Source organism: Podarcis bocagei (genome assembly GCF_964188305.1).
Source record: "Podarcis bocagei genome assembly, chromosome: 2".
NCBI lineage: Eukaryota > Metazoa > Chordata > Lepidosauria > Squamata > Lacertidae > Podarcis > Podarcis bocagei.
In genome coordinates this window covers 94,550,134-94,576,556 of record NC_138126.1, presented here as the reverse complement: position 1 = coordinate 94,576,556, position 26,423 = coordinate 94,550,134, and the positions used below count along the sequence as shown (strand labels likewise).

The window sequence follows — 26,423 nt, the reverse complement described above, 5'->3', positions numbered from 1 at the left end:
CCACCATTTAGGGACAGTTGTAGTATGCCTAGACTTGATCTGAAAATAAATGGAAGTTTTTTTTGAGGGCATTCCCTGATACATATAGAGCAGTAACAAAAACATAGCAATGCTAATACTAGCTGAAATATGGTGATACAGTGGTACCTCGGGTTACATATGCTTCAGGTTACAGACTCCACTAACCCAGAAATAGTACCTCGGGTTAAAAACTTTGCTTCAGGATGAGAACAGAAATTGTGCTCCAGCAGCGTGGCGGCAGCAGGAGGCCCCATTAGCTGAAGTGGTGCTTCAGGTTAAGAACAGTTTCAGGTTAAGAACAGAGCTCAAGAACGAATTAAGTACTTAACCCGAGCTACCACTGTATAACGATATGCAAAAGAATCTGTACACTGCAAGCTCTTCCCTCCATTACTTTATTTATTAGAGGTAAATTATACTTCACACTGTGTGCAAACCTGCTAGTGTGGAAACTCAGTCCATTGCCAGTAAGCCAGTCCTCAACATTCATTCTAGTGCTTATTGAATAAGGCTGGATTTTCTGTCTCCCAGCAGTTCCATCTCATGTCTGGTCCTCATTTAGTACGGGTTAGCAGCTGCCTCCCTCATCTTCTTTTAATTCATTTATTTCTGGGAAATGAAATTCAATATTCTCTTCTACACCCAACTGTGTGCTGAATTTGGGAGCAATGCTCTCTCCTGTCTTGGGGAGGTTGGGCTTGTGAATGGATGCTCCAGAACACAGAAGTTACAGAAACTGTTTTATAAAAGGTCAAGAGAAACCTTTTGGCTTCAAATTATGTACAGTCATAAGTTTTAAGAATCATTTAGAATGTTATAGTGTTTTATATTTTAATGATTTTTAAGCTGCTTTGAGAGCTGTAGCACCATAAAAAAACTAGGTAAATTCTATAGATAATATCAAATGTGAAATGAGAGGTGTGTGTGTCTGTGTGTCTGTGTGTGTGTATGTATGTATGTATGTGTATATATATGACAAAATAATTGCCATCCATTTATACAGTAAGTTCCAATGCAGAAAGAGATATTGTAATCATTAATATTATCCTGAAAATACTAGCGCAAAGTGTTGCAGGGATACACACATCCATGAAACCTATATCAAGGGATATCAGGAACGGCATAGAAAAATGTAGGCAGTGTTTTAAAAAACCCTGCATCTTGTAGTCAGTCCTAGAGTTCTATGTGCAGTTCTGTGTCTTTAAATTAACTGTTTATGACCCTGAATTAGATCTGTCTTCCAGCAATATTACTCATCAGAGTATATAAAAAAGAGTCAACCAATGAAAGCAAGGAGGATTGTAACACAAGAGAGCAGTTGTCTCAGAAACCAAGCCTCCTACTGCTGAGAACTATATTAGATACCCTACAGTTAGGTTGGAAACCCAAACTCATTCAAAACAGGTAAGCTGAACCTGCAACAAAATGGCACAGCGTGGAATGCTCTTGTTGGAACTTGCCATGCCCCAGTTTTTCATCTATCCCTTGCAAACATGTGGCCTCACTCTCCCCCCCCCCCAGATTGTTCTGATTGGGTTATTTTGTTGGTGCCAGCTAAAAAACTTTTCTTTCTTCTGCAAATACTGAGTTTCCCCAAGTATCCTGCTTTCTCTGCTTTCTCAGTGGATCCATTTGGCTACATAGCCATAATACCCGAGCACCCAAGTTTATTAATATTTTAAGTATATGCAGTCCTGCTGGTGAAGCCTTTTGAATTAGCCACAAAAGTATTTCAACCTCAGAGAAATGTATCAAGAGCAGGTTAGTTCTATGCAAGCGTTAATACAGGGAATTATTAGCTGCTGAAGAATTTGAGAGCAACTTATTATGGGAAAGTGGCTTAATACCAAAAGGGTATTAACATTCTCTAGAGGGAACATCTTTTTATCTCAACATCAAAGTATTTGACCAGGAATTCAATCCAGTGATCATACTAAGGAAACGCTTGGGTTCCTCTTCCTTCTTTATCGAGTGTTACTACCAGTCTGTCTTAACAGTTTGTGGCACTTGTTTTTTCAGAAACAGAAACCACAAACCCCTGAAGTTCTAATGGAAATAGCTTAAGGTACTGTATCAGTGCAACATTTTCTCCACCTCGCCACCAATTATAGCTCCAGGTTTTCCCACAATTCTCAATGGCTTTGAGTGGCCCCTTCTGATTACTTGGGGTATGACTGAGGCTGACAGACAAAGAACAGAGAAAGAATCTGTCTCCTTCCTACTGACTTTGACTCCCCAGTTATTTGTAGCACTTTATGGAAAGTGGAAGGAGTGCCAGAAGGAATCCATTTCCCCCCCTTGGAATGCAGCAGTTGTCCCTTATTGTAAGACGATCCCCAATAGCCTGAGCCAAGAAAGTGCTGACAAAAGTGAAACTCTAAAGGGCAGAGAACAGGAATGAGCTGGTTTGAGCTGAAGAACAAGCACCATTCCAACACACACCCCTTCAAAATAAAAAAAAGCTATTCTTCATAAAAGGTGCATCTCTGGACACTTTGGTAGATACTTGGTGGTATTCAACTAAGTGTTACCCAGAGTAGACCTAACAAAACTAATGAGCATGATTGGAATGTAATAATGGAGGGATACAATCTATTTCAGAGAAACAGACCAGACAAGAAAGGAGGAGGAGTGGCGTTATATGTCAGGGATGTGTATACCTATGAAGAGATCCAAGATTTAGAACCTCAAAGCCAAAGTGAGAGCATTTGGGTCAAAATTAAGGGAGAGAAGAATAACAGAGACCTCATTGTGGGAGTTTACTATAGATCCCCAAGCCAAACGGAGGACATAGATGATGCCTTCCTGGAACAGATGGCCAAACATGCAAAAGGAAGGGAGATAGTAGTAATGGGGGACTTCAATTACCTGGATATTTGTTGGATGTCAAACTCAGCCAAGAGCATAAGGTCAAACAGATTCCTCACTGGCCTTGCAGACAACTTCATTGTCCAGAAAGTGGGAGAAGCAACAAGAGGAACAGCCATTTTAGATCTGGTCCTAACCAATGTTGATGACCTGGTTAGTGGGGTAGAAGTGGAAGGATCATTAGGCGCGAGTGATCATGCTCTTCTGAAGTTTACTATACAGCGGAAAGGAGCAGCCAAGCATACAAGGACTCAATTTCTTGACTTTAAGAAAGCCGACTTCATAAAACTTAGGGAAGTGCTGAGTGAGATCCCATGGACAGTAATACTAAAAGGAAAGGGAGTTCATGATGGCTGTGAGTTTGTTAAGAGGGAGATAGTAAAAGCACAACTTCAGGCAATACCAATGAGACGGAAACATGGAAGGTGCCTAAAGAAGCCAGGGTGGCTATCTAAAGAACTTTTAACTGAGTTAAGATTAAAAAAGGATGTGTACAAAAAATGGAAAAGGGGGGAAACTACCAAAGAGGAATTCAAACAAATAGCCAGCACATGTAGACACAAAGTCAGAAAAGCTAAAGCACAGAATGAACTCTGGCTTGCTAGAGAGGTTAAAAGCAACAAAAAAGGCTTTTATGGGTATGTTCGTAGCAAAAGGAAGAACAAAGAAACAGTGGGGTCACTCAGAGGAGAAGATGGTGAAATGCAAACAGGGGACACAGAAAGGGCTGAACTCCTCAATGCCTTCTTTGCCTCAGTCTTCTCCGATAAAGAAAACAATGCCCGACCTGAAGAATTTGGAGCAAATGATTCAGCAGAGGAAACAGCCCAGAATAACTAAGGAGATAGTACAAGAATACTTGGCTAGTTTAGATGTATTCAAGTCTCCGGGGCCAGATGAACTGCATCCAAGAGTATTAATAGAACTGGCAGATGTGATCTCAGAACCACTGGCAGTCATCTTTGAGAATTCCTGGAGAACAGGCGAAGTCCCGGCAGACTGGAGGAGGGCAAATGTTGTCCCTATTTTCAAAAAGGGGAAAAGAGAGGACCCAAATAATTACCGCCCAGTCAGTCTGACATCAATACCAGGGAAGATTCTGGAGCAGATCATTAAGCAGTCTGTGAGCACCTAGAAAGGAATGCTGTGATCACTAATAGTCAGCATGGATTTCTGAAAAATAAGTCATGTCAGACTAACCCGATCTCGTTTTTTGACAGAATTACAAGCCTGGTAGATGAAGGGAACGCAGTGGATGTAGCCTACCTTGATTTCAGCAAGGCATTCGACAAGGTGCCCCATGATATTCTTGTAAAGAAGCTGGTAAAATGCGGTCTTGACTATGCTACCACTCAGTGGATTTGTAACTGGCTGACTGACCGAACCCAAAGGGTGCTCATCAATGGTTCCTCTTCATCCTGGAGAAGAGTGACTAGTGGGGTGCCACAGGGTTCTGTCTTCTTTATCAACGACTTGGATGATGGACTCAAGGGCATCCTGATCAAATTTGCAGATGACACCAAACTGGGAGGGGTGGCTAACACCCCAGCGGACAGGATCACACTTCAAAACGACCTTGACAGATTAGAGAACTGGGCCAAAACAAACAAGATGAACTTTAACAGGGAGAAATGTAAAGTATTGCACTTGGGCAAAAAAAAATGAGAGGCACAAATACAAGATGGGTGACACCTGGCTTGAGAGCAGTACATGTGAAAAGCATCTAGGAGTCTTGGTTGACCACAAACTTGACATGAGCCAACAGTGTGAGGCGGCAGCTAAAAAAGCCAATGCAATTCTGGGCTGCATCAATAGGAGCATAGCATCTAGATCAAGGGAAGTAATAGTGCCACTGTATTCTGCTCTGGTCAGACCTCACCTGGAGTACTGTGTCCAGTTCTGGGCACCACAGTTCAAGAAGGACACTGACAAACTGGAACGTGTCCAGAGGAGGGCAACCAAAATGGTCAAAGGCCTGGAAACGATGCCTTATGAGGAACGGCTAAGGGAGCTGGGCATGTTTAGCCTGGAGAAGAGGAGGTTAAGGGGTGATATGATAGCCATGTTCAAATATATAAAAGGATGTCACATAGAGGAGGGAGAAAGGTTGTTTTCTGCTGCTCCAGAGAAGCGGACACGGAGCAATGGATCCAAACTACAAGAAAGAAGATTCCACCTAAACATTAGGAAAAACTTCCTGACTGGAAGAGCTGTTCGACAGTGGAATTTGCTGCCAAGGAGAGTGGTGGAGTCTCCTACTTTGGAGGTCTTTAAGCAGAGGCTTGACAACCATATGTCAGGAGTGCTCTGATGGTGTTTCCTGCTTGGCAGGGGGTTGGACTCGATGGCCCTTGTGGTCTATTCCAACTCTATGATTCTAGGACTGTTAGGGTCATTAGTTTCAGTGGGTTTAGTCTGACAAAACCCTAGCTGAATACCACCCACTACTTCAGTAAGGGGAATTGCCAAATCTGGACTTTGTAGGGTGGTGTGCATGTAAGCCAGGCAATATGTCAACAATGCCATTCTTGCAACTTGTTGAACTATCACATTCTCCTTTCCTGTAGCAGAGATCTGGTTTCCTTTCCTGTTCCAGTAGCTGAAGATAAAGCTTCAAACCACCCAGCAAACAGAATACCTAATAGTCTTGCCCGGCGCTTTGGAAATCTTGATCTTGGCCCCAGGATGGATTACTTTGTCACATCTCTTTCTAAATGCTCCACAGCCTCAACACCTCCTAAAGCTGGTTTTGAGAGAAGAGTCAGATACTTAGCACTTCTTTTCCTGTACAAAACAGGAAACTCCCTCTGCCCCTAGTTCCTTGTCAAGATACAAAGACGCACCCCCCCCCCACTCAGTTTGCAAGTTGAAATATGCTGAAATGGACCCCCTGAATAAGGCATTTCCAAGCCTCACTATCTTGAGCAGAGTGGAAGAAAATAGGGCATGCTGTAAGAACGTGAGGAGCCTGCTAAAAGGTAAAGGGAACCCTGACCGTTAGGTCCAGTCGCGGCCGACTCTGGGGTTGCGGCGCTCATCTCGCTTTATTGGCCGAGGGAGCCGGCATACAGCTTCCGGGTCATATGGCCAGCATGACTAAGCCGCTTCTGGTGAACCAGAGCAGCACACGGAAACACCGTTTACCTTCCCGCTGGAGTGGTACCTACTTATCTACTTGCACTTTGACGTGCTTTCGAACTGCTAGGTTGGCAGGAGCAGGGACTGAGCAATGGGAGCTCACCCTTTCACGGGGATTCGAACAGTCAACCTTCTGATCGGCAAGTCCTAGGCTCTGTGGCTTAACCCACTGCGCCACCTGCGTCCCTGAGGAGCCTGCTAGATCAGGCTAATGGCCCACCTAGGCGAGCATCCTGTTCTCAAAGAAGCCAATGAGATTCCTGTGGGAAATGAGCAAGCATAACTCAAGCACAGGAACACACTCTCCCGACTGCTGTGGTTTCCAGCCATTGGTATCCAGAAGCGCTACTGCTTTTGACCATGGAGGTAGAGCTTAGCCACCATGGCTTTTGCCTTGATAGCCCTCTCCTCCATTAGCTCAGCTGAGAATTAATAGCCATTCTCCTTCCCACCCCACAAGCTGAGCGATCTCTCCTTAGCCACCACACTTTCTGCCCAGCATGTTGCTCTATGCTTCTACATCCTTCCCATTTTGTGCGCTGTGTTTTAAAACGGAATGCAAATCTGGGATTCACAGGGCAGATCAGGCACATCAAGCTATTTTCCAACAGCCAACAGCAAATTTAATCTCTTTAAAACATCAGATGATGTTGATATTTGCACTCTGCAGCGTTGGCAATGTACCTTCAAACTAGACTGATGTGTGTGCGCATGCAGTAAATAAAAAGCAAAACTTAAGTTACCTACTTTTCTGGCAATTCTCTCCCTCTCCCTCTCCCTCTCCCTCTCCCTCTCCCTCTCCCTCTCCCTCTCTCTCTCTCTCTCTCTCTCTCACACACACACACACACAGTGTGTGTAAAGTAGGAGAAAGAGCTGCCTCTGCCTAGAACAGCTGAGAATGAAGGTTATATTCTGCCAAAGTCACAAAAGCACTTCATGCAAACTGACCCAAGGAAATTCTTGGTGGACACTTGGAAAAAAGGCAATGTCTCCTTTAATCTATGCAGCATCTCAGATGCAGAGAAGATATTTCAGATATATGAGAATCTTCTTACATTACAGTACTTTCTCCAGAGGGGGGAATTGGCCCAGGCACATTCCCCAAGAACTCTTTGACGCACAGCATACGCAAAACAGAAATCCATAAGCAGACTTGAAGGGGGCGGGGCGGGGAGAGAGCAAGATGCTCAGCAGCCTGCCACTATTCTGTATCATAAGATACAACCTATTTACTCAGAGAAATTTATCTATTCTAATTACTTGAACATTTCCTCCCTATGAATATAAGGTACAGAATTCATTAACTAGGAAGCTGGCTACAAAAAAGAAGAAGAAAGGAATTCTACCACTCCAAAGTCAGGGTAAAGGCTCGTTTATTTTAGTGTGCCACCTGAAAAGTGCTGCATGGGGCAGGGGGGATATGTCCCTTCTACTGTTGACAGATTTAAATGTGCATGATATACAGCCATATTCATCCATGTGTCCTATAGCTGCCAGTTTTGTTTCAGTTCATTCAATTTTAAGGAGTAGGAAAAACATGCGAAGGAAACAGGTGGTACATACTTCGGAGAGAGAAATTCACTTTAATTGATGTGAGATTTCAAAGAACACAGGCTCTAGGTTTCTTCCACTTTATTTCATTATCTGTGCATTAAATGCCATTTTACCTGGTCAATAATCCATGATCAATATAGCTACCACCCTTACCATAATCATTTCAAAAAGGCAAAAAACCCAGCTCCTACGCCTGTCAGGAAAGTTTTGGAAGCGATGTTGGAGCCGTGGGACTGAGTCAAAAGACACAGAGATACCAAGCAAGCCTCCTCAAGACTGATACCTTGAGCACAGTTCAATTTAGCAGCCCACTGTACGTGCATCAGCACAGCACAAATGCACACAAGAGCGGGGAAAGATGTGAATGATCCTGTGAATGGATTTGAGCAGTGGTGACCCTCTCACTGGGACCTCCTCTGCGTCATCCCTAAAGGCCTTTAAGAAGCAAGGCACGTTCAGAGAAAAATATTTGGTCAAGTACTTTTGCTGTATGATGTCCAGCTCCTTATTTAATCCATTTGAGTCTTAGCCCGTAGGTATAGCCTTAGCTGAGAATTCAAGTGCTTAAGGAAATTGCCAAGACAGATTACTCCCGCAACACTTCACCCAACTAATCAGATCTCCCTGGCACGTTACTGGCTGCATTTTAGTGTCATGGGACCAGCCTGCCTGATATGCAGCTTCCTTGCTTTCTAGTGCAAAACCTTCCACCTCCTAGCTCTGTTTATATTGTCTCATGTGTCCAGCAATTGCAGCAGCAATCTCAGAATTCTTCTTGTTTTGCCCAAAATAATCAACAAAGCCTCCATCTGGTCCGAGAAGGTACATTATGATGGTGTGATCCACCTGCAGAAAACACACAAGACAAATTGGGGATAGAGTGGAAAGGAGGGTTAGGTTAGCAGGGCAAGTTCTGGTCAGCGGTAACCCACAAGAATCATCAAACTGCCACGCTAGCTCTGAATTTCTTCATAAAACCAAGAGCTTGTTAGACAGCCTAGAAGTGCCTCAAACAGTGGCTCTTTACTTGACAATAGAACTAAAAGAGAGCAAGTGATAAAAGAGGGCTGTGAAAGCAGCCACATCCTGCAGATGAAAGAAGCCTCATAGGAGTTTGCTTTTTGAGAACCTTGTGTATGTGTGTTCTAAAAAAGCAAGGCTCTTCCATGGAATCCAAACTTCCACTAAGATCTAATGGCAGACTAAGGATTTTAAAAACAGAACTGGCCTTCTGCATTCAAGATCCTCCATAACTTCCCTGTAACACATGACATGCAAGGTTCTTCTCTATTCCGGCGAAGAATAAACCTCTTCTCTGAGGGGGGTGGAGAGAATGATCCCTCCCAATGCAACTCAATGGTCTCCTATTGGAATCCCTCTTGGAAGCAGGAAAATGCAAAGACCCCATGGCTCTTTCTGACATCACAGAGACAGTCCTTGCTCATCATGTGATGGAAATTCAAGAAGACAGGGCAGACACACCACTCTATTTGAATTTACTCATTCAGATTACCGAAGAACAAGAGCAATATTGAAATATTCTCTGGCGGGACAGGGCAGAGGCCAATTCAGATATTACTCTTAGTCAATACTGATCATAGGTAAACATTCATGTTGTGCCACTATCTCATTTTGTCAACAGGACTGACTTTTGGGAAGTGGGACCAACACAAAGCTGGCACTTTGTTTTTTTTTTTATAATAAATTTTTATTGCGTCTTTTTCCACATTACAGATATAACAATAACAAGAAGTAAACAAAAAAAAAGAACACGAAAAGGCAAATAAAAAAAGAAAAGAAAAAAGAAGAAACAAGAACAATAAAACCAGACCATTTCATCAACTTATTTCAAATTTCTATCGAACTTCCCCACGTCTCCCCATAATGCATTCTTGACAATAAAGTTATCAGCAAGTTATAACCTTGTTTCGTGTGTTTTTTGTATTTTCAATTACTATTCAAGTTTAAATCTCTTATATTCCAATTGTTTTAAAAATCTTACAATGTTTCTTTTTTACCCATTTAAACTTTGATTCTTCCATAGATAATTCAACTTTCATAAATAGTCTGCTTATATTGCTGGGGCTGACATTCCGAATCATGCGACATCTTAAGATTCATATAATTTATAATACTTTTGCAAATAGTCCTTAAATTTTTTCCAATCCTCCTCCATCGCTTCTTCTCCCAGGTCTCGGATCCTTGCAGTCATCTCGGCTAATTCCATGTAGTTCATCAATTGCGTCTGCCAGTCCTCCAGTGTGGGCAAATCTTGAGTCTTCCAATGCTTAGCAATAAGAATTCTTGCTGCTGTTGTAGCATACATAAAAAAGGTTCTGTCCTTCTTTAACACCTTCTGGCCGACAATGCCCAGAAGGAAGGCCTCTGGTTTCTTAGGGAAGGTGTATTTAAACACCTTTTTTAACTCATTGTAGATCATTTCCCAGTAGGCCTTCAATCTTGGGCAGGTCCACCAAAGGTGTAAGAATGTCCCCTCAGCTTCCTTACACTTCCAACACTTGTTATCGGACAAATGGTATATCTTAGCCAGCTTGACCGGGGTCATGTACCACCTGTATACCATTTTCATAATGTTTTCTTTCAAAGCATTACATGCAGTAAACTTCATACCGGTGGTCCATAACCTCTCCCAGTCTTCTGACATGATGTTATATCCAATGTCCTGAGCCCATTTTATCATAGCTGATTTAACTGTCTCATCCTGAGTGTTCCATTTAAGCAGCAAGTTGTACATTCTCGATAATAACTTGGTCTTTGGTTCTAACAGCTCTGTCTCAAGTTTCGATTTTTCCACCTGGAATCCTATTTTTTTGTCTAGCTTAAAAACCTCATTAATTTGGGCATAATGTAGCCAACCTTGCACCATACTTTGTAATTTTTCAAAGCTCTGCAGCCTCCATTTACCTCCAATATTTTCTATTATTTCCCAATATTTCGGCCAGTAGGCCTCCATGTTGGGTTTTTTCCGAGCTTTGGCCTCAATTGGTGATACCCACCTCGGAGTTTTGCTTTCTAATAAGTCTTTGTATTTTTTCCAGACCATAAATATTGCTTTTCTGACAATATGGTTTTTAAACATTCCATATGTTTTTGCCTTGTCATACCACAAATACGCATGCCAACCTAACGAGTTATTAAAGCCTTCCAGATCCAGGACATCAGTGTTTTCCAACAAAATCCAATCTTTCATCCAGCAGAAGGCTGCAGCTTCGTAATATAACCTTAAGTCCGGCAGGGCAAATCCCCCTCTCTCCTTTGCATCAGTTAGTATTTTAAACTTTATTCGGGGCTTTTTGCCCTGCCAGACAAATTTAGAGATATCCTTCTGCCACTTTCCAAAACATTCCACTCTGTCCACAATCTGCAAGGCCTGGAACAAAAACAACATCTTTGGCAAAACGTTCATTTTTATAGCTGCAATTCGGCCTAACAAGGATAACTTCAGTCTTGACCAAATTTCTAAATCTTTTTTAACTTCTAACCAACATTTCTCGTAATTATCTTTAAATAAATTCAGGTTCTTGGAAGAGAGATTAACCCCCAGGTATTTCACTTTTTTAACAATGTTTAGTTCTGTTTCCTTCTGAAACCCTTCTGTTTCAGTAGCTGTCAAATTTTTCCCTAACACCTTAGTTTTTTGTTTGTTCAACTTGAAACCCGCCACCCGACCATATTTCTGTATCAGTTCCAGTACTTTTTTTGTACTAGATTCTGGCTCCTCTAATGTTAAAACCAAGTCATCTGCAAATGCTTTCAGTTTATATTGTTTCACTCCGACCCGTATTCCTTGTACCTGCCGATCCTTCCTTATCATGTTCAGCAAAACCTCCAGGACTGAAATAAACAATAAAGGGGACAGGGGGCACCCCTGGCGTGTTCCTTTTTCAATCTGGAGTTCCTCTGTCACCACATTGTTCACTATCAACTTAGCTTTTTGTTCGGAATAGATTGCTTCTATTCCGTTCTCAAACCCCCTTCCCACTCCCATCCCTTCCAAGTTTTTCTTCATAAATTTCCAAGAAATATTGTCAAAGGCTTTCTCCGCATCAATAAAAATTAACACTGCTTTAGTGTTAATATTTGTTTGTAAAAGTTCCAGAATATCAATAATATTCCTAGTGTTATCAAACAAATGTCTACCTGGGAGAAAGCCTGCTTGGTCCTTATGAATTACTTCATTTAAAACCTTCTTAAATCTATTTGCCAAAATGTCTGCAAATATTTTGTAATCCACGTTTAGGAGTGAGATGGGACGGTAATTCTTGAGTTGAGTCTTTTCAGTTTCCACTTTAGGTATCAGTGTGATGAATGCTTCTTTCCACGTATCTGGTGCCCTTCCTCCCTCCATAATCTAGTTGCAAACCTCCATTAATGGTTGTATCAAATAGTCTTTTAACGTCTTATAGTACTTGGAGGTAAGTCCATCAGGGCCTGGAGATTTGCCTAGCTGCATATTCTGAATGGCATCCTCAATTTCCTGTTGTGTTATTTTACAATTCAAGATTGATCTCTTCTCTTGGGATAATTCTGGTAGGCCATTGTCTTTCAAGAATTGTTCTATCTCAATTACTTCCTCGGACCCTTGTGTAAAAAGTTTTTTAAAATATTTCTGGAAGCACTTTCTAATTTCTCCCGGTTTCTGAATATTTTTCCCTTCAACTTCTAGATTGGTAACATAATTTAATTTTTGTCTCTTTTTCAACTGCCAGGCTAGCAGTTTCCCACATTTATTCGCAGATTCAAAAGATCTTTGTTTCATTTGTTTGATTTTCCATTCCACTTCTTGGTTGATCAATTTCGTATATTGTGATTGGTGGAATTTGATTTCTCTTAGAGTCTCTTTTGATTTTGGATTCAATCTTAGTTTTTTCTCTCCTTCTCTTATCTTCTCTAGTATCTTATCCTTTTTCCCATTCCAGAATTTTTTCTTAATCGTATTCTGTTGTATCAGAAACCCTCTCATAACAGCTTTACTTGCGTCCCAGATTATTCTTTTTTCCACCGAGGTGTTCAAGTTAATTTCAAAGTAGTCCTTTAAAGCTTTTTGGGCCTTCTTTACAATCTCTTGATCTCTTAGCAGGTTGTCATTCATTTTCCATCTGAAGGAATCGGCAGTAGTAAATCTCATTTCCATTTTCAGAGCGTTATGGTCGGAGCAAGTCTTTGGGCAGATTTCTACTCTTGGCACTTTGGAATAACTAGATTCTAAAGAACAGGCATTAAGAGCTAGGTCAATTAAAAATGCTGCCTGAAACAACATAGGCAGATTAGCTGAACAGGACATAGGTAAGGCATGTGTCATTTGCTGTCTAGCTCCCTCTAGTGGCAAAATTGTGTTTTAATAATTTGCATGACAAATAACACCCCACACAGAATTCACATTAAGTATTCTGGGAAGGGAAGCTGGCTTGTGATAAAAGAGGGCATACCTGGACTTTTCAGACCACATGATGGCTCAATCAGGACTAGCTAATAAGAAAAGGCAAGCTTGGATCCTGCACCTTTACACAGCAACACCAACCTCCAAGACTCCTATTGAGGCCTACATCTAACTGCCAGGCTGTTTTTCAGATCAATTTAAACATGGGCACCTTTCAGTAACTGCCTCCTTGCATATGAAAAAGGATACCTCTGAGCTCTTGTAGCAGACAGAAAAAGGCAAATGAAGAAACACTGCGGTCTCACATGGAAAGCCTTCTCATTATGAACAGACTATGTATTCTCTCCTCCAGTAACGCTTGCTCACAATTGCCTATTAGCTTTTACAACTTTGCTCCTCTCACCTTATTCAGAAATATTACTCAACTACAAGCCAGCTGCTCCAACTCCAGATATTTTTCAGACACACCCCAAAACCCTATAAAATTCCCACACCACTTCCACCCCTCCATTTCCCCATCCTCTTGTAGGTTTCCTCCGATTCTCTCCTTTAGAAGAGATTTAATTGAGAAACTCCCCCTAAACCCGCCTTGTCCGTTTGGAAAGTTCAAAACCTTTTCTGTGGAGCCAACTAGCGTTATAAATCTGTAACATATGCAAAAACGTTACTCACTATGTAATCATTATCTTCATCTTTTGGGCCAGAGCTGTAATAGACACGATAGGCTCGAGCCACCTCGTCGATCTGTTCTTTTGTACCCGTCAATCCGATCAGCTTGGGTGAAAACTCTTGAACAGAAATGGAGCTAGTTAGATCAGCTGACATTAAAGATGAGGGCCCAAATTATTACCCTCTTCCACTGTTGGAAAAGCTATTCAGCTCTACAAAGCTGGGTGTATAGGGAGTCAGTACAATACCAGATATGGAGGTTAACATTACCTTTAACGTATGTGGCGATAGCTTCTTTCGTGTCTCTCTCTGGATCAATCGTGATGAAGAGCGGAGTGATGTTTGGGAGAGACTTGATCTCATCTGTCGCCATAAAGCATGATAGTTAATATCCCACTAACTGACTCAAGGTAAAGGTAAAGGGACCCCTGACCATTAGGTCCAGTCATGACTGACTCTGGGGTTGCGGCGCTCATCTCGCTTTATTGGCCAAGGGAGCCGGCGTACAGCTTCCGGGTCATGTGGCCAGCATGACTAAGCCGCTTCTGGAGAACCAGAGCAGCACACGGAAATGCCATTTACCTTCCCGCCATAGTGGTACCTATTTATCTACTTGCGTTTTGACATGCTTTCGAACTGCTAGGTTGGCAGGAGCAGGGACCAAGCAACGGGAGCTCACCCCGTCACGGGGATTCGAACCACCGACCTTCTGATCGGCAAGTTCTAGGCTCTGTGGTTTAACCCACAGCGCCACCCACATCCCTATAAAATACCATAGAATGTGCCAATTTTATTACAGTCCATCTTTAAGACGGTGCTTTTTTGGGATGCCTTTTTTTGGAGAAAATACAATGTAATGTGGATGCTTTATTAAATATTGGGGTCCTCCTATCAGTTGCAGCACATGCTCTAGCTGTTTTAATACAGTTGCAACTATAGCTGCCACTGTGAGAACAGGATGCTGGACTTCGATGGACCATTGGCCTGACCCAGCAGCCCCTTCTTATGTTTCTAAATGATGAACCTGTTGCCTGTACCAGAGAGGAAGCTATTCAGGCTCATGGCCAACATTTGATGGATACTTCATAAGCTTCCCCTCTTATCAGTGGTGTGCAACAGGTGAGATTTGGCTCAATAGGTCAAGAGATGACCTGGTACATCCATGGCACCGCAATATTCTTTTGAAGTAGGTATGGAGAAGGATGGGCACAGAGAGATTATCTGGATTTTATCGGTCTTTTAAAACCCATAAAATAGAGGGGGAAATGGAGAGCTTATTACATTGAGGTATATATATGTGTAATCAATGAAAAATCAATAGAAGGTGAAATTAAAAACAGGCCCTGTTTTTCAGGCTGAAGTTAAATGAGGGTCCTGAAAAGACTGAAAACCATTGTTCAGGGACCCCTATACAGGCCACAGCTTGAAGGCCTAATGCACAGGAATATATATTTGCGCACTCAGATTCTTATATATATTAAAAACAACCTATGCATATAATATTTACAGTCTGTATCTATTCACAGTCTGTTTAAACACTGGTTATTTTCTGCAGAAATTTTAATGGGTAAAATGGAAAATTAAAAATGTACATTTTAATTATTATGAAATTTATTACCTGCCCTCCAGCAGGGCAGGTCCCAGGGCACAAGATGGCAGCTAGGGAGATGGATTCACTGCATAATAACAGGAAAAGACCGGGAAATAAGTGTAAGTGATTTAAATAGGAATATTGTCATTTCAAGAATATTGTGTAGGAAAAGTAGCTCTACCTGAAGAAGTTTAGCTATTACCCATAAATCTAGTTCCTTTCAAAAGAAATATGTTGCATCCAAGAAGCTCCACGTTAGCTATTTGTAATCTGTATATTCTATTAGTAAAGAAACATTCTAGCAGGTGCACTAGAGAATGCTAGCCCATACACTTTGACAAGAACTCCAGAAATGAATATGAAATTCCATTTCTGCAGCAGATGAATCGAATTTTCATATGCCACAAGGAGATGCTATCCACACACAGTGAAATGAAAATACTGCCACTAGGGGGCAGCAGTTCCCTTTTACTAAAGGCAGGTAGTTTCAGGTCTCAAAAAGGCAGAGCTCCATTCCATACAGTACGTGACTTCATATTCTACCAATTTACACAAAATATTTTATTACTTCTTATCCCCCTTCCATTACCAGCGTAAAGCCATCTTTACTTACTTTACTTTATTTACTTAATAAAAAAATTCCTTCCAGTAGCACCTTAAAGACCAACTAAGTTAGTTCTTGGTATGAGCTTTCGTGTGCATGCACACTTCTTCAGAAAATGTGCATGCACACGAAAGCTCATACCAAGAACTAACTTAGTTGGTCTTTAAGGTGCTACTGGAAGGAATTTTTTTATTTTGACTATGGCAGACCAACACGGCTACCTATCTACTTTATTTACTTAAGTTATTTACAGGCTTCACCTACACAACTAGTGGGACTCGGGTGGCGCTGTGGGTTAAACCACAGAGCCTAGCGCTTGCTGATCAGAAGGTCGGCGGTTTGAATCCCCGCGACGGGGTGAGCTCCCGTTGCTCGGTCCCTGCTCCTGCCAACCTAGCAGTTCGAAAGCACGTCAAAGTGCAAGTAGATAAATAGGTATTGCTCCGGTGGGAAGGTAAACGGCGTTTCCGTGCACTGCTCTGGTTTGCCAGAAGCGGCTTTGTCATGCTGGCCAAATGACTTGGAAGCTGTACGCCGGCTCCCTCGGCCAATAAAGCGAGATGAGCGCCACAACTCCAGAGTTGTCCGCGACTGGACTTAACGGTCAGGGGTCCCTTTACCCACACAACTGCTGGTAATTATCTGTCTTACATGATCCCTGCTCCTCCAACTTTTATCACTTACAGCTAATTAAAGATTTCCTGCTTCCTTAAGTGACTGGCCCTCTCTTCCTTACTGCCCCCTGCAAGTGGAACCCCCTCCCAGAACTTGGGCGTGGTGCCAACTCTTTCCTGTTCTTCAAAAGCCATTTTTTCTGCAGCCAACTTTTCAGTACACGTAACAGCTTCTGATCACATTACTTCATCCCTATACTTGCATTCCCCTCCTACCCTCCTATTTTCCCCGCTGTCTATTTCAGACTAAGCTCTATGAGAACAAAGCTCCACCTATGTCACCTGTTCAGGGCCACCAATGAAGGTCTTCGCAGGCATTGTGCTGGCCACCCATGCTGTAATGGACCTACTTACCACTGACTTTAAATAAGCAGTAGGAGAAATGAAGAGCGGAAGCAATGCAAGCGACTAAAATATATGATTTCAACAATAGCAATTTATTGTTGGTAGTCACATTTCAGAGGCATCTTCTCAATTAACAATGTATATTAATAACTAGGGGGAGAGGGGGTAATTCTGTGCAAACATTGCAGACCTATATAAATCTGCCACTGCCTGAGCAACATAGGCTAAAAACATTATTAACCTAGAGAAGAGAATGAGATTCTTCTCTATGAAGAGTTATTTCAGGGAGAGTTTGGGCTTCAGTATGGCTTGCTTACCAATTTCATCGATGACAAGAACCATTTTTTCCAGTTCTTCTGGGCAAATGTCAGGGCAATGTGTAAAACCAAAGTAGATTAACACCCACTGGCCCAGAAAGTCACGATCCGATTTGGGCTGTCCATGGTGATCGACGAGTGAGAAATGGCCTCCCAGCAATGGCTTTCCAAGAGCCCTTTTCCGCTCCTTCTCTGCCTCTGAAATCAAACCACAGTGGAAGGTTACCTGCCTACCACTCCAGCTTAAGAGATTCTATAGCACTGCCAGCAAAGCTGCAACTATATTCTTCCCCCATCCCACACTTCCTTTATGACAGCTAAATTTGTATCGCTCTTTAGTACTAGAATCTGGCTTGAGTTCCCCACTCCCACCCAATACTCTTGATATCACCATGCTCACTGTAGATGAGGGTGCTCCATTAACTATAGATTTGTATCGGTAAAGTCCAGCATCTTGAAGTGGAGTGTGTGTGTGTGTGTTAAATGACAAGAAAAAAGCCAAAAGCGGCAAGGGGAAATAAGTGTTACAAAATAAATGCAAGCAATGTCAGGTACTTGATTGCAAGTTTCAAAATGACAAGAAGAAATCTAACTGTAATCAACATCTGAAAGAGTCAGTAAGACTGGGAGTTTTCAGCCTCTCTCAGAATCTACCTGCAAAGCCTTCAATCATTTCAAAATCATTTTTCTCTTCTCTAGTTGCCTCTTCACCCAAGGGATTTGGAACATGCTTTGGGACACGCTCCCTCCCTTTTGTCTTAGAAGTACTTTTTGCCTTGTCAGAAGCAAATATCAACTAAAAAGTTCACTAGCTAAACTTCATAATACTCAGGTGCTTCTTTAAGCAATTCTAGTGACTCTGAAAACAGTTATCGGAAAACATCTACTGCAGGTATCAATATTTTCACACCCACGATGCATTTGGGACCCACTGCTTTTTTATCTTTTACCATATATTTTCATGGTAGTAGTTCTCCTACCTATGCATCAACTACAGCATTAAGGGATTCATCTTAACAAGAGAGGGGTAAGAAAGTTGCTGGGTAAAAGCTAGGAGAAGCGATAATCTCTTAGGATCAAAAACCTTTTCTCACGTAATAGTTTAGACCTTAAGCACAGGTAAGGGCAGTGAGGATAGGCACTCAGTGAGCTACATCCGCAAAATATTCACACAGCCAAGAAAGAACGCAAAGCCTTTGCATCTGTGCAGCAGGGTGAAAAATGACTCTACAATAGACACGATTAAGTTTTACATACTTTCTTCTTTCTTTTTCTTGAAGAACTTCATTGCTGCTAGCAGGCTTCCTCCAACAGCACAAGTAATTGCCAGAGTCTTCCAAGTTACAGGCTACTGGGAAAGAGGAGGAAAAAGAAGTGCACATGTAAATAAAAGACTTGCTCACCAAGCCAACTTCCTCATTCAACTTCCAAGTCACTACCTTGTTTCGGTAAGCAAAAGCTCGGTATTCTTGCACCTTCCATCTCCTCAACATTTCCCTAATCGAAATACGGTACAGTAAGCATGCAACTTACACACAATTAACTTTTGCACATTCCGTTTTACATGCTTGGCTAAATAAATATATAATAAAAAGGGGATGGGTGTCTGGGATGGGGGAAACTTTGGCAATTCCACCCACCACTGAACCATTTGACTATAAGTGATTTCAGCTTTAGGCGTGATCCCCAGAACATAGCGTAAATTGCAGGCTTACTGTATAGCTGTGGTTCCCAACGTGGGGCACACGCCCCACGGGGGGGGGGGGATTTGATTTTTAAGGGGAGGCAGTGGAAAACAGGAGTGCCTGGCGTGCTCTGGTCCATGGGGTCACAAAGTCGGACACGACTAAATGACTAAACAACATCAACAATAACCTTTTGGGACACGGGTGGTGCTGTGGGTTAAACCACAGAGCCTATCAGAACTTGCCGATCAGAAGGCTGGTGGTTTGAATCTCCATGACGGGGTGAGCTCCTGTTGCTCGGTCCCTGCTCCTGCCAACCTAGCAGTTCGAAAGCACATCAAAGTGCAAGTAGATAAATAGGTACTGCTCCGGCGGGAAGGTAAACGGCGTTTCTGTGCACTGCTCTTGTTCGCCAGAAGTGGCTTAGTCATGCTGGCCACATGACCCGGAAGCTGTACGCCGGCTCCCTCGGCCAATAAAGCGAGATGAGCGCTGCAACCCCAGAGTCGTCCGTGACTGGACCTAAAGGTCAGGGGCAACCTTTTAGGCTTCCTCCACGTGAACAGGAGTTCACTTTTTGAAAAATAAGAATTATATGTCACGGGGGAGGGCATCAGGATTTTAGAGATGCCTAGGCATGAAAAAAGAGGTTGAGAACCACTGCCTATATAGCAACCGGCTCAGGCAGACAACCGCTTGAACCCAGCGCAGCTAAAAGCAGCAACTTAAGATTTGGAAAAGAGATGCAGGAGCTCTCGCTTCTCCTCCATGCGGGGGGGGGGGGCGAGAAGTAGCTCCACCTGCACTACTTAAGCGGAAATGCAAAAGGGGGTGCATCTGGGCGTCACTTCGCAGCCCTGCAGCGGCCGGACAAGAGAAGCGGCACCGTCAAGCAGACCGAAAATCATCTGTCTCCCTCAAGGGCTCCACGTACGCCTCCTCCCCGCCCTGCCCCCAGCTCCCCCGGAAGAAGGCGCCCGTGCTCTTCCCTGGATGCGCCCAGGAGCAGCGGCTCCCCCTGGAGCGGGACTGGCTCACCCCAGGCTTGCTGGGCCCTTCCCGCGGCTTATCCCCCGGCGGCCCTGTAGCCAAGGGCTGAGCACGACAGCGAAGGGAAGGCCAGCGCGGCTGAGGGGCTCGGAGACCCCAAACCGCCAGAGGACGAAGCCGGGTCGCCGCCGCCGCCATCCTCTTTCCCGCCCGCCCCGTCCAGCCACGCTCCGGCAGCCCATAGAACTAGGAAAGATCAAGAGTAGTGACAAAAATTGGATTTCCGGGGAAAACCTGGCATTCGCCAGCAACTGAATTCGCCGTCCCCCTTTCAAAAAAATTATCCATGGACAAAGAGCACGCTCGCCTTATCCCTTGGCATCACTACGTGTGTTTAGCTCGGGATTGTAAGAGTGTGGGGGGGGGAGGAAGTAGACCCGGAAGTGCTCATAGGGACAGTGATGCATTCAGCTCTAAATTTCGTCTCTCTGAAAGTTAGCTCGACGGAAGTGTCCGGGAGAAACGCTTTTCGGAACAGGAAGTGACGGGAGCACGCCGGAAGTGGCGGTTGGCTTTCATTGAAACCGGGAGGAAGGAGGGTTTTGGGTCGCGGGAGTCGTGCAGTTATGTCACCTCAGTTACGCAGGGGGCAGAATGGTTTCCTTTCGTATCTTCCGCCAGCCCTCGAGCCAGTCGGCCAGTCGTTTTTGAAGAGCCTGATCTGCTTCTTAGTCGGGGCTGCGATGCACAGCCGTCCTGAGCCACCATCTCAGCCCTTCCCAGCCGCAATGTGAGGATAAGACTTGCATTGGCATCTGCAAGAACAAGTTGTTGTTTTTAAGTGTTTTTAAAAAACCCATTTAAAATACAGCACAAACTCTCTGCGACCCGATCACAGCTTCGCCCAAACTTCCCATTTCTCAGTTGCTTCCGACCCTCGGGTGACTGAGACGGAGGGGGAGGGAGTATTGAAAAATAACCAGGAAGTTTCGTTGAAAAATAACCAGGAAGTTTCGTTGAAAAATAACCAGGAAGTATAGACAGTTTGATTGTGACGCTAGAATTGCCTCCTTGGTTCCACTCACAGCCTACCTTAAAAGGACATCTTGTAAAAAATATTTCCATTTCTCTATGGCGGAGGGAAGGCAGCAAGCAAGGAGGAGGGGCAAATGCATCAGGAAATGAAATGACGCTCAGAGAGTAGATTAATTTTCTTTCACTGCTTTGCCTCAGAAGAGGACTTGGTTTCCCCGGTCTGCTTCTTTAAAGGGAGGTGAGTGGTGTGGGTATGTGTCTCGTTTCCATAGTCACGATGTTGGGGGGGGGGTTCTCCAGACACTTCCCCTCCCTCCTCTAGTGAGTTTATAGGGCTAGGCAGACAGATGTGTGGGTTGTGGTTGTTGTTTTCTGCAGATTTATAAGCCGGCAGGTAACTTGCCAAATCCTATAGGCTTCAATTCTTAGTGTAAGTGGTTCAAATCACTGACATCCCTAAATCTGGTGCAGCCCATTCCTCTGCATGTGTACTCAGCAGTTCAGTAGAACTTGCTCCTAATCCAAGTACTGTACATATGCACAGGATGGCTACATTGTATTCCGTCAGCTTTATAGAAGACTAGCTTCTCCAAAAGACAGCTAATGCTGCCTAAAAGCTATATTTGAGTAACACATTCATAGGCACCCACACTCCCCCCTCACCACCAGTTTAGTATTTGAACAAAATCCTTTTCTTTCTTTCTTTGTGCTACATTTTGGCAGGACATATGGGCAGTTATGGATGACGATAATAATTGTAGCTGTACACAAGGAGCCACAACTTCTGAGGCACTCTTCTCCTTTGGAGTCATAGCAGATATTCAGTATGCTGATCGAGAAGATGGCTATGATTTCTGCGGACTGAACAGGCGATATTATAAGCATAGCCTATGTCACCTCCAGAGTGCAATCGAAGACTGGAATAGAACAGATGTTCAGTTCGTATTACAATTTGGGGACATCATTGATGGCTGCAATGCTGAACTTAAGATGTCAGAGACAGCACTGGGAAGAGTCTTGGAAGAATTTAAGAAGCTCAAGGCCCCAGTCCATCATATATGGGGCAACCATGAATTTTACAACTTCAGCAGAGACTATCTAGTAGATTCTGCACTGAACACCAAGTACTTACAAGAACAGACTTTTCTTAGCAATTCTTATAGAGACCAGAGTTCCACTGGAGACGATGCTTCAGAATTCTATTATGCATATCAATTTTGCCCGATGTCTAAATTTCGATTTGTCATCCTTGATGCTTATGATATAAGTATTCTGGGGAGGGACACATCTACCAAAAAATATCAAGATTCTCTAAAACTACTGCGAGAAAAAAATCAAAATGAGAATCTGAATAGTCCATCAGGTACTGTATTGTGCTGAGCAGGGCTTTTGTATGTTTCCAGATTCACATTGAGGTAGCACCTGGCCTTGTGCTACACTGAGGGACCTGCCACTCAGAAAAATGAACACATCTGCATGTATTTCTCTGACTTAAAAAGTGTGTGGAAGGGGACTACAACAGAAGAACATTCAGTTTTGAGTGGCAGTTTTTCTACACAAAAAGTTCTACCAGATTAGGCTAGGCAGTGGGCAGGGCTGCACATTAATGACATTTATGTAATCCTCTGAAAGGATAGAGAACTTATCTCAGAGTAACTGTTTAATGACTGAATGTAGGCCAGGTATGTTCAATATGACATTTTGAATGTATGCAAATATGTACAAATGTTTACATATATATAGCATACTTTGGAGGAAGCAGGAGATGGTAACATTCTAATTTGCAGAAATGGGGAATCAAATGCTTTGACTACACGATTGAGGATGTATGATTTAAAGGGATTTACAGAATGTTGGTTGTTTCCTGGTTGGGAGCAATAGGCTGAGTACAAACAATTATAGCTTCCTAAGCCACAATATGAGCCTCGTGGCTCTGCATACAGCTGCATTGTTATTTCCTTTATGCAAACTGGAAAGCAAGCCACAAAGTCTTCACTTAACTATCGCTTCCCTTCTTTGTCTTAACCATGAAAGCTTGGTTAACAGCTTGGGGGAAAGCCAGGTTAAGAACCCAACTTTAATCATGGCTTTATGCAATGGCTTGGTTTGAAACCATTAACCAGAGTTTTCTAGTGTACACCTAACATCAAACTGGTTTAATTGAATACTTCCTGGCTGGTTCACTCACTTGTGCAAAGGGAAGAGTGGAGTGCTGTGTGTAGGCATCCTTGAGGCTCATTCATATTTTGGCCTGTTGAGCTATGATTTCCTTGTGATAGTTAGGACTTTCTTAAACATTACTGGAAAAATAACTTGCAATTTGTACACTGCAAGTCACTACAGTAAGCAGTAGTAATATCTGGAACGGAGATGAATATCTGAAAATGCATGGTTGGTACTTGACTATGAGCTGCAAAGGTTCCCCATGGCCATTCCCCATGCATAAAAGTCACCATGGAGACATGTTGTGGACAAATAGGATCTCTTCTTTCCTAGAATGTGTGGGAAAGCTTTAAATCAAGACTTGGCAATACGTTAGCACAGCCACATACCCTTTCATAGAGATGCAAAATTTGTAGAAACAACTACATGTGGGGTCATTTTTTTCATGCTAAAGAACAGGAATATCTATTATGTTTATCTTTAAAGAAAGTATTTTTACTGATCTATAAAGTTTGCATTGAATGCTAGTTTATTCTTAAGAATGAGGTTAACTTAAAAGTCCCCATAGGGAGAAAATGCATATTTTTCTAAAATGCACATTTGTAACCTAAAATATAAATGGCTTATTTGGTGAGGTTTTTTATTAGGTTTTCTTTTTGTACAGGTCTTGTTGAACGTCAGTTTGTGCAGTTCAATGGAGGATTCAGTCAAGAACAGCTGGATTGGCTTGATGAAGTCCTTACATATGCTGACAAAAATCAAGAAAGAGTTGTAATTATGGGTAAGACTTTTTCGTTTTTCACTTTTTAAGGCACAGCAACTGTAATAGAATATCACAGTATATCTCATGAAATTCTGCTTTTTACAATTCCGACAAGCCATTTTTCAAGCCTGAGTCACACCCCAAAATTGGCCTTTGGAGCGAACTCTGTTCATGTCACAGTGGTCTGATTCTGCCATTATGTGGGCTAGATCCATTTTCAGGATAGGTTGAGGTCTACAGGAATAGCTACAGCATGCAAATTAAAAATGGATCGTGTGTGCTTAGCCACACGGTGCTCTGCAAAACAAATTGAACTTGGTACACAGTCAGGTCCAATTTATGATCTTGCAAATCATCGTCCCTTAAGGAGAGGGTGTAAATCAGAGGTTATGAAAGGAATGGTGCTGGCTGTTGGTAAACAGTACAGGGAAATCAGGTTCCTTTCAAGTTCCTGGAACACAAGCAGTAGAACACTTCTTAGAAAAAAGCGGCTTAGAAGAGGGTTGCTCGGTCATTAGAACTAGAGGCAAAAGATTGAGGTTTTCCTTCATCTCATTCCACTGCTTTAGCTGACACATGCTAAAAGTTAGGGTAGTGGGTTTTGATCAGAATACTTCATTCTTCATAAAGTATACTCTGCCAACCAGAAGATTAAGGGCCAGTGGGAGGTTGCACACCAGGAAGAACATCACAGGAAGGGATACACCAGACTGGCTCTATCCCCTAGGGAAGCAGCAGCTGTGGGGAGTTTGCTTCTCTCTTTGTGCCAGAGAGAATACTCCGTTCCAACTGATAGTTGCCCTGGGATTGAAGAGAAGTGCATTGTGGCCCCATCTAATTGACCAGAGGACCAAGCACTGCTAGGTTGTGTGTGGGTTTCACAATTTGCTTTAAGCTGCTTTTAGAATCACTCAGTTGAACACCTGAATATAAATCTTCCGAAAAAGAAAAAGAAAAACAAGGCTCATGTCACCTTGCAAACCCATGACAGAGAGAATCAGGCCTCCAGTTTGGCTTCCATTTTATTCTTTTAAGCCCTGAAGTACGTTTGAGCTGTTTTCTCAAAAAAGAAATACAGGATAGTTGGAAAATGTGGACTAGTTACTCCTGTTTCTCCCAGTTCCACATCTCTACAAGGATGTCTAAATGGTGAGATACAGTATAAGTATTATTCAAAGTATAATGTACTCTTTGTGTGTGCATCAAAGTGAGGAACACACACATATATATTGCTTTATTTTAGATACATTTATTATAGTTAAATTTATTCAGTTTCAGTTTGTGCAAGTAACGCTTTCCTAAGTATTCATAATGTGTCACATGTATTATTTTAGTACCTTTACAACTTCCCCGTAAAGAAGGGCTAGTTAACCTTGTGAACTTCCAGAAGGTGTTGGACCACAATTCCCTATCTGCCAAAGACAGCACATCCAATGGTCTTTTTAGTCCAGTAACACGTTGGGGGGGCACAGGTTAATTATAAAGTATCTCGGTTTTATTACTTCCATATTAGATTGGTGCTCAAACATAAGAAATTGTAATTTTCTACCTGCTACTCAATGATCTCATCATGATTGGTCTATCATGTGAATCAAGGACCTTCAGCTCATAACATCTGTTCGTAACAATTTTGCTTAAAAATGACTTCAGGTGCCTGTCTAATTGTGAACATTGCAGAGAATACTATATAGCCATTTTCAGCAGAAGCTGCCAGATTCTGCAGAACTCAGCAGCTTTAGCATTTGGAGAGCCGTGTTAACAACTGTGAAATTTCATCTGTTTTGACTGCCTCTCTTTCTCCGCTGCAGGGCACATACCCATCCACCCCAATTCTACAAGCGATGTCGCCCTGGCTTGGAATTATAAAGATGCCCTTTCTGTCATCCACTCGCATCACTCTGTGGTGTGCTTTCTTGCAGGCCACCTTCATTTTGGTGGATACTGTTTAGACTCTTATGGAGTTCACCATGTTACTCTTGATGGGATTATAGAAACTCCTCCAGAAAGCCATGCTTTTGGAACTATACAAGTCTATCATGACAGGATGGTATTAGAAGGAAGAGGAAGGATTCTAGATCGAGTGATGCATTACAAAGGTTATCAGACTTTTCACAGATGATTGTATTAGGTCTGATTACTATTTAATGCATTGTGCACTATGCTGGAGTAACTATTTGCCTGAAGCTCATTTCAGCTCACGGATTGGCATGTTCAACTTGAAGTGTCAAGCAAACTAAATGTCTGCACTGCTTAGTGAGGTGTGGAAATGTAATCAATTACATTTGATTCAGTGTTGGGCCTTTGTTCTATATATATATATATTTCTGATTTTAGAATGTTGGTGTGTAATTTTTTTAATATACCATGTATTTTTTTTAGTTGAAAATTTATAAATATTTCTATAATTAGAAATGCATACATTTAAATTTGCAAACGTAAAATAAAAATTAGTGGCTGGGCATCTTTTGTTTAAAATGTGAATAATTGCATATTTATTCAACTCTGATTATCATACCCTCTTTGAAGGCTGGACCAAAAGCAAGACTCATAATATTACAGATCATAGTATTTGCATTTCACTTTGCTAGTAGCTTCTAGCAAAGA

At 42.5% G+C, this 26,423-nt stretch overlaps 2 protein-coding genes and 1 long non-coding RNA gene across 5 annotated transcripts in view; 2 read left to right on the top strand and 1 right to left on the bottom strand.

Moving 5' to 3' along the window:
- Positions 1–15,868, top strand: part of LOC308582171 — a 72,160-nt gene extending 56,292 nt beyond the window's left edge. Inside the window, exon 13 of the long non-coding RNA XR_014005529.1 lies at positions 15,282–15,868. This is a non-coding gene — a long non-coding RNA (uncharacterized lncRNA). The remainder of the gene's footprint in view (positions 1–15,281) is intronic.
- On the bottom strand, positions 7,592–20,626 carry SCO1 (synthesis of cytochrome C oxidase 1; the record flags this gene model as incomplete). 2 transcript variants are annotated; one of them, XM_081185058.1, is made up of 7 exons in its annotated part: positions 7,592–8,428; positions 13,656–13,771; positions 13,923–14,015; positions 17,184–17,381; positions 18,441–18,531; positions 19,907–20,104; positions 20,492–20,626. In XM_081185058.1, the coding sequence occupies 7 exons, from the start codon at positions 20,624–20,626 to the stop codon at positions 8,297–8,299; spliced, it is 963 nt and encodes a 320-aa protein (XP_081041184.1). In that variant the 3' UTR covers positions 7,592–8,296. The 2 variants fall into 2 exon arrangements, with proteins under 2 accessions (XP_081041184.1, XP_081041185.1); XM_081185059.1 differs by lacking the exon at positions 19,907–20,104.
- ADPRM (ADP-ribose/CDP-alcohol diphosphatase, manganese dependent) lies at positions 20,512–26,278 on the top strand. 2 transcript variants are annotated; one of them, XM_081185056.1, is made up of 5 exons: positions 20,719–20,849; positions 20,890–21,131; positions 21,617–22,256; positions 23,721–23,837; positions 25,628–26,278. In XM_081185056.1, the coding sequence occupies exons 3-5, from the start codon at positions 21,632–21,634 to the stop codon at positions 25,936–25,938; spliced, it is 1,053 nt and encodes a 350-aa protein (XP_081041182.1). In that variant the 5' UTR covers positions 20,719–20,849; positions 20,890–21,131; positions 21,617–21,631; the 3' UTR covers positions 25,939–26,278. The 2 variants fall into 2 exon arrangements, with proteins under 2 accessions (XP_081041183.1, XP_081041182.1); XM_081185057.1 differs by lacking the exons at positions 20,719–20,849; positions 20,890–21,131 and adding an exon at positions 20,512–20,648.
- Positions 26,279–26,423: the final 145 nt, after the last annotated feature.

What these genes read in the sequence shown, in the direction of transcription:
- ADPRM (XM_081185057.1), top strand. Translation starts at nt 21,632, where the DNA reads ATGGATGACGATAATAATTGTAGCTGTACACAAGGAGCCACAACTTCT. An exon ending in GAATCTGAATAGTCCATCAG is followed by an intron (nt 22,257 to 23,720) that starts GTACTGTATTGT and finishes CTTTTTGTACAG; the next exon opens with GTCTTGTTGAACGTCAGTTT. An exon ending in AGAAAGAGTTGTAATTATGG is followed by an intron (nt 23,838 to 25,627) that starts GTAAGACTTTTT and finishes TCTCCGCTGCAG; the next exon opens with GGCACATACCCATCCACCCC.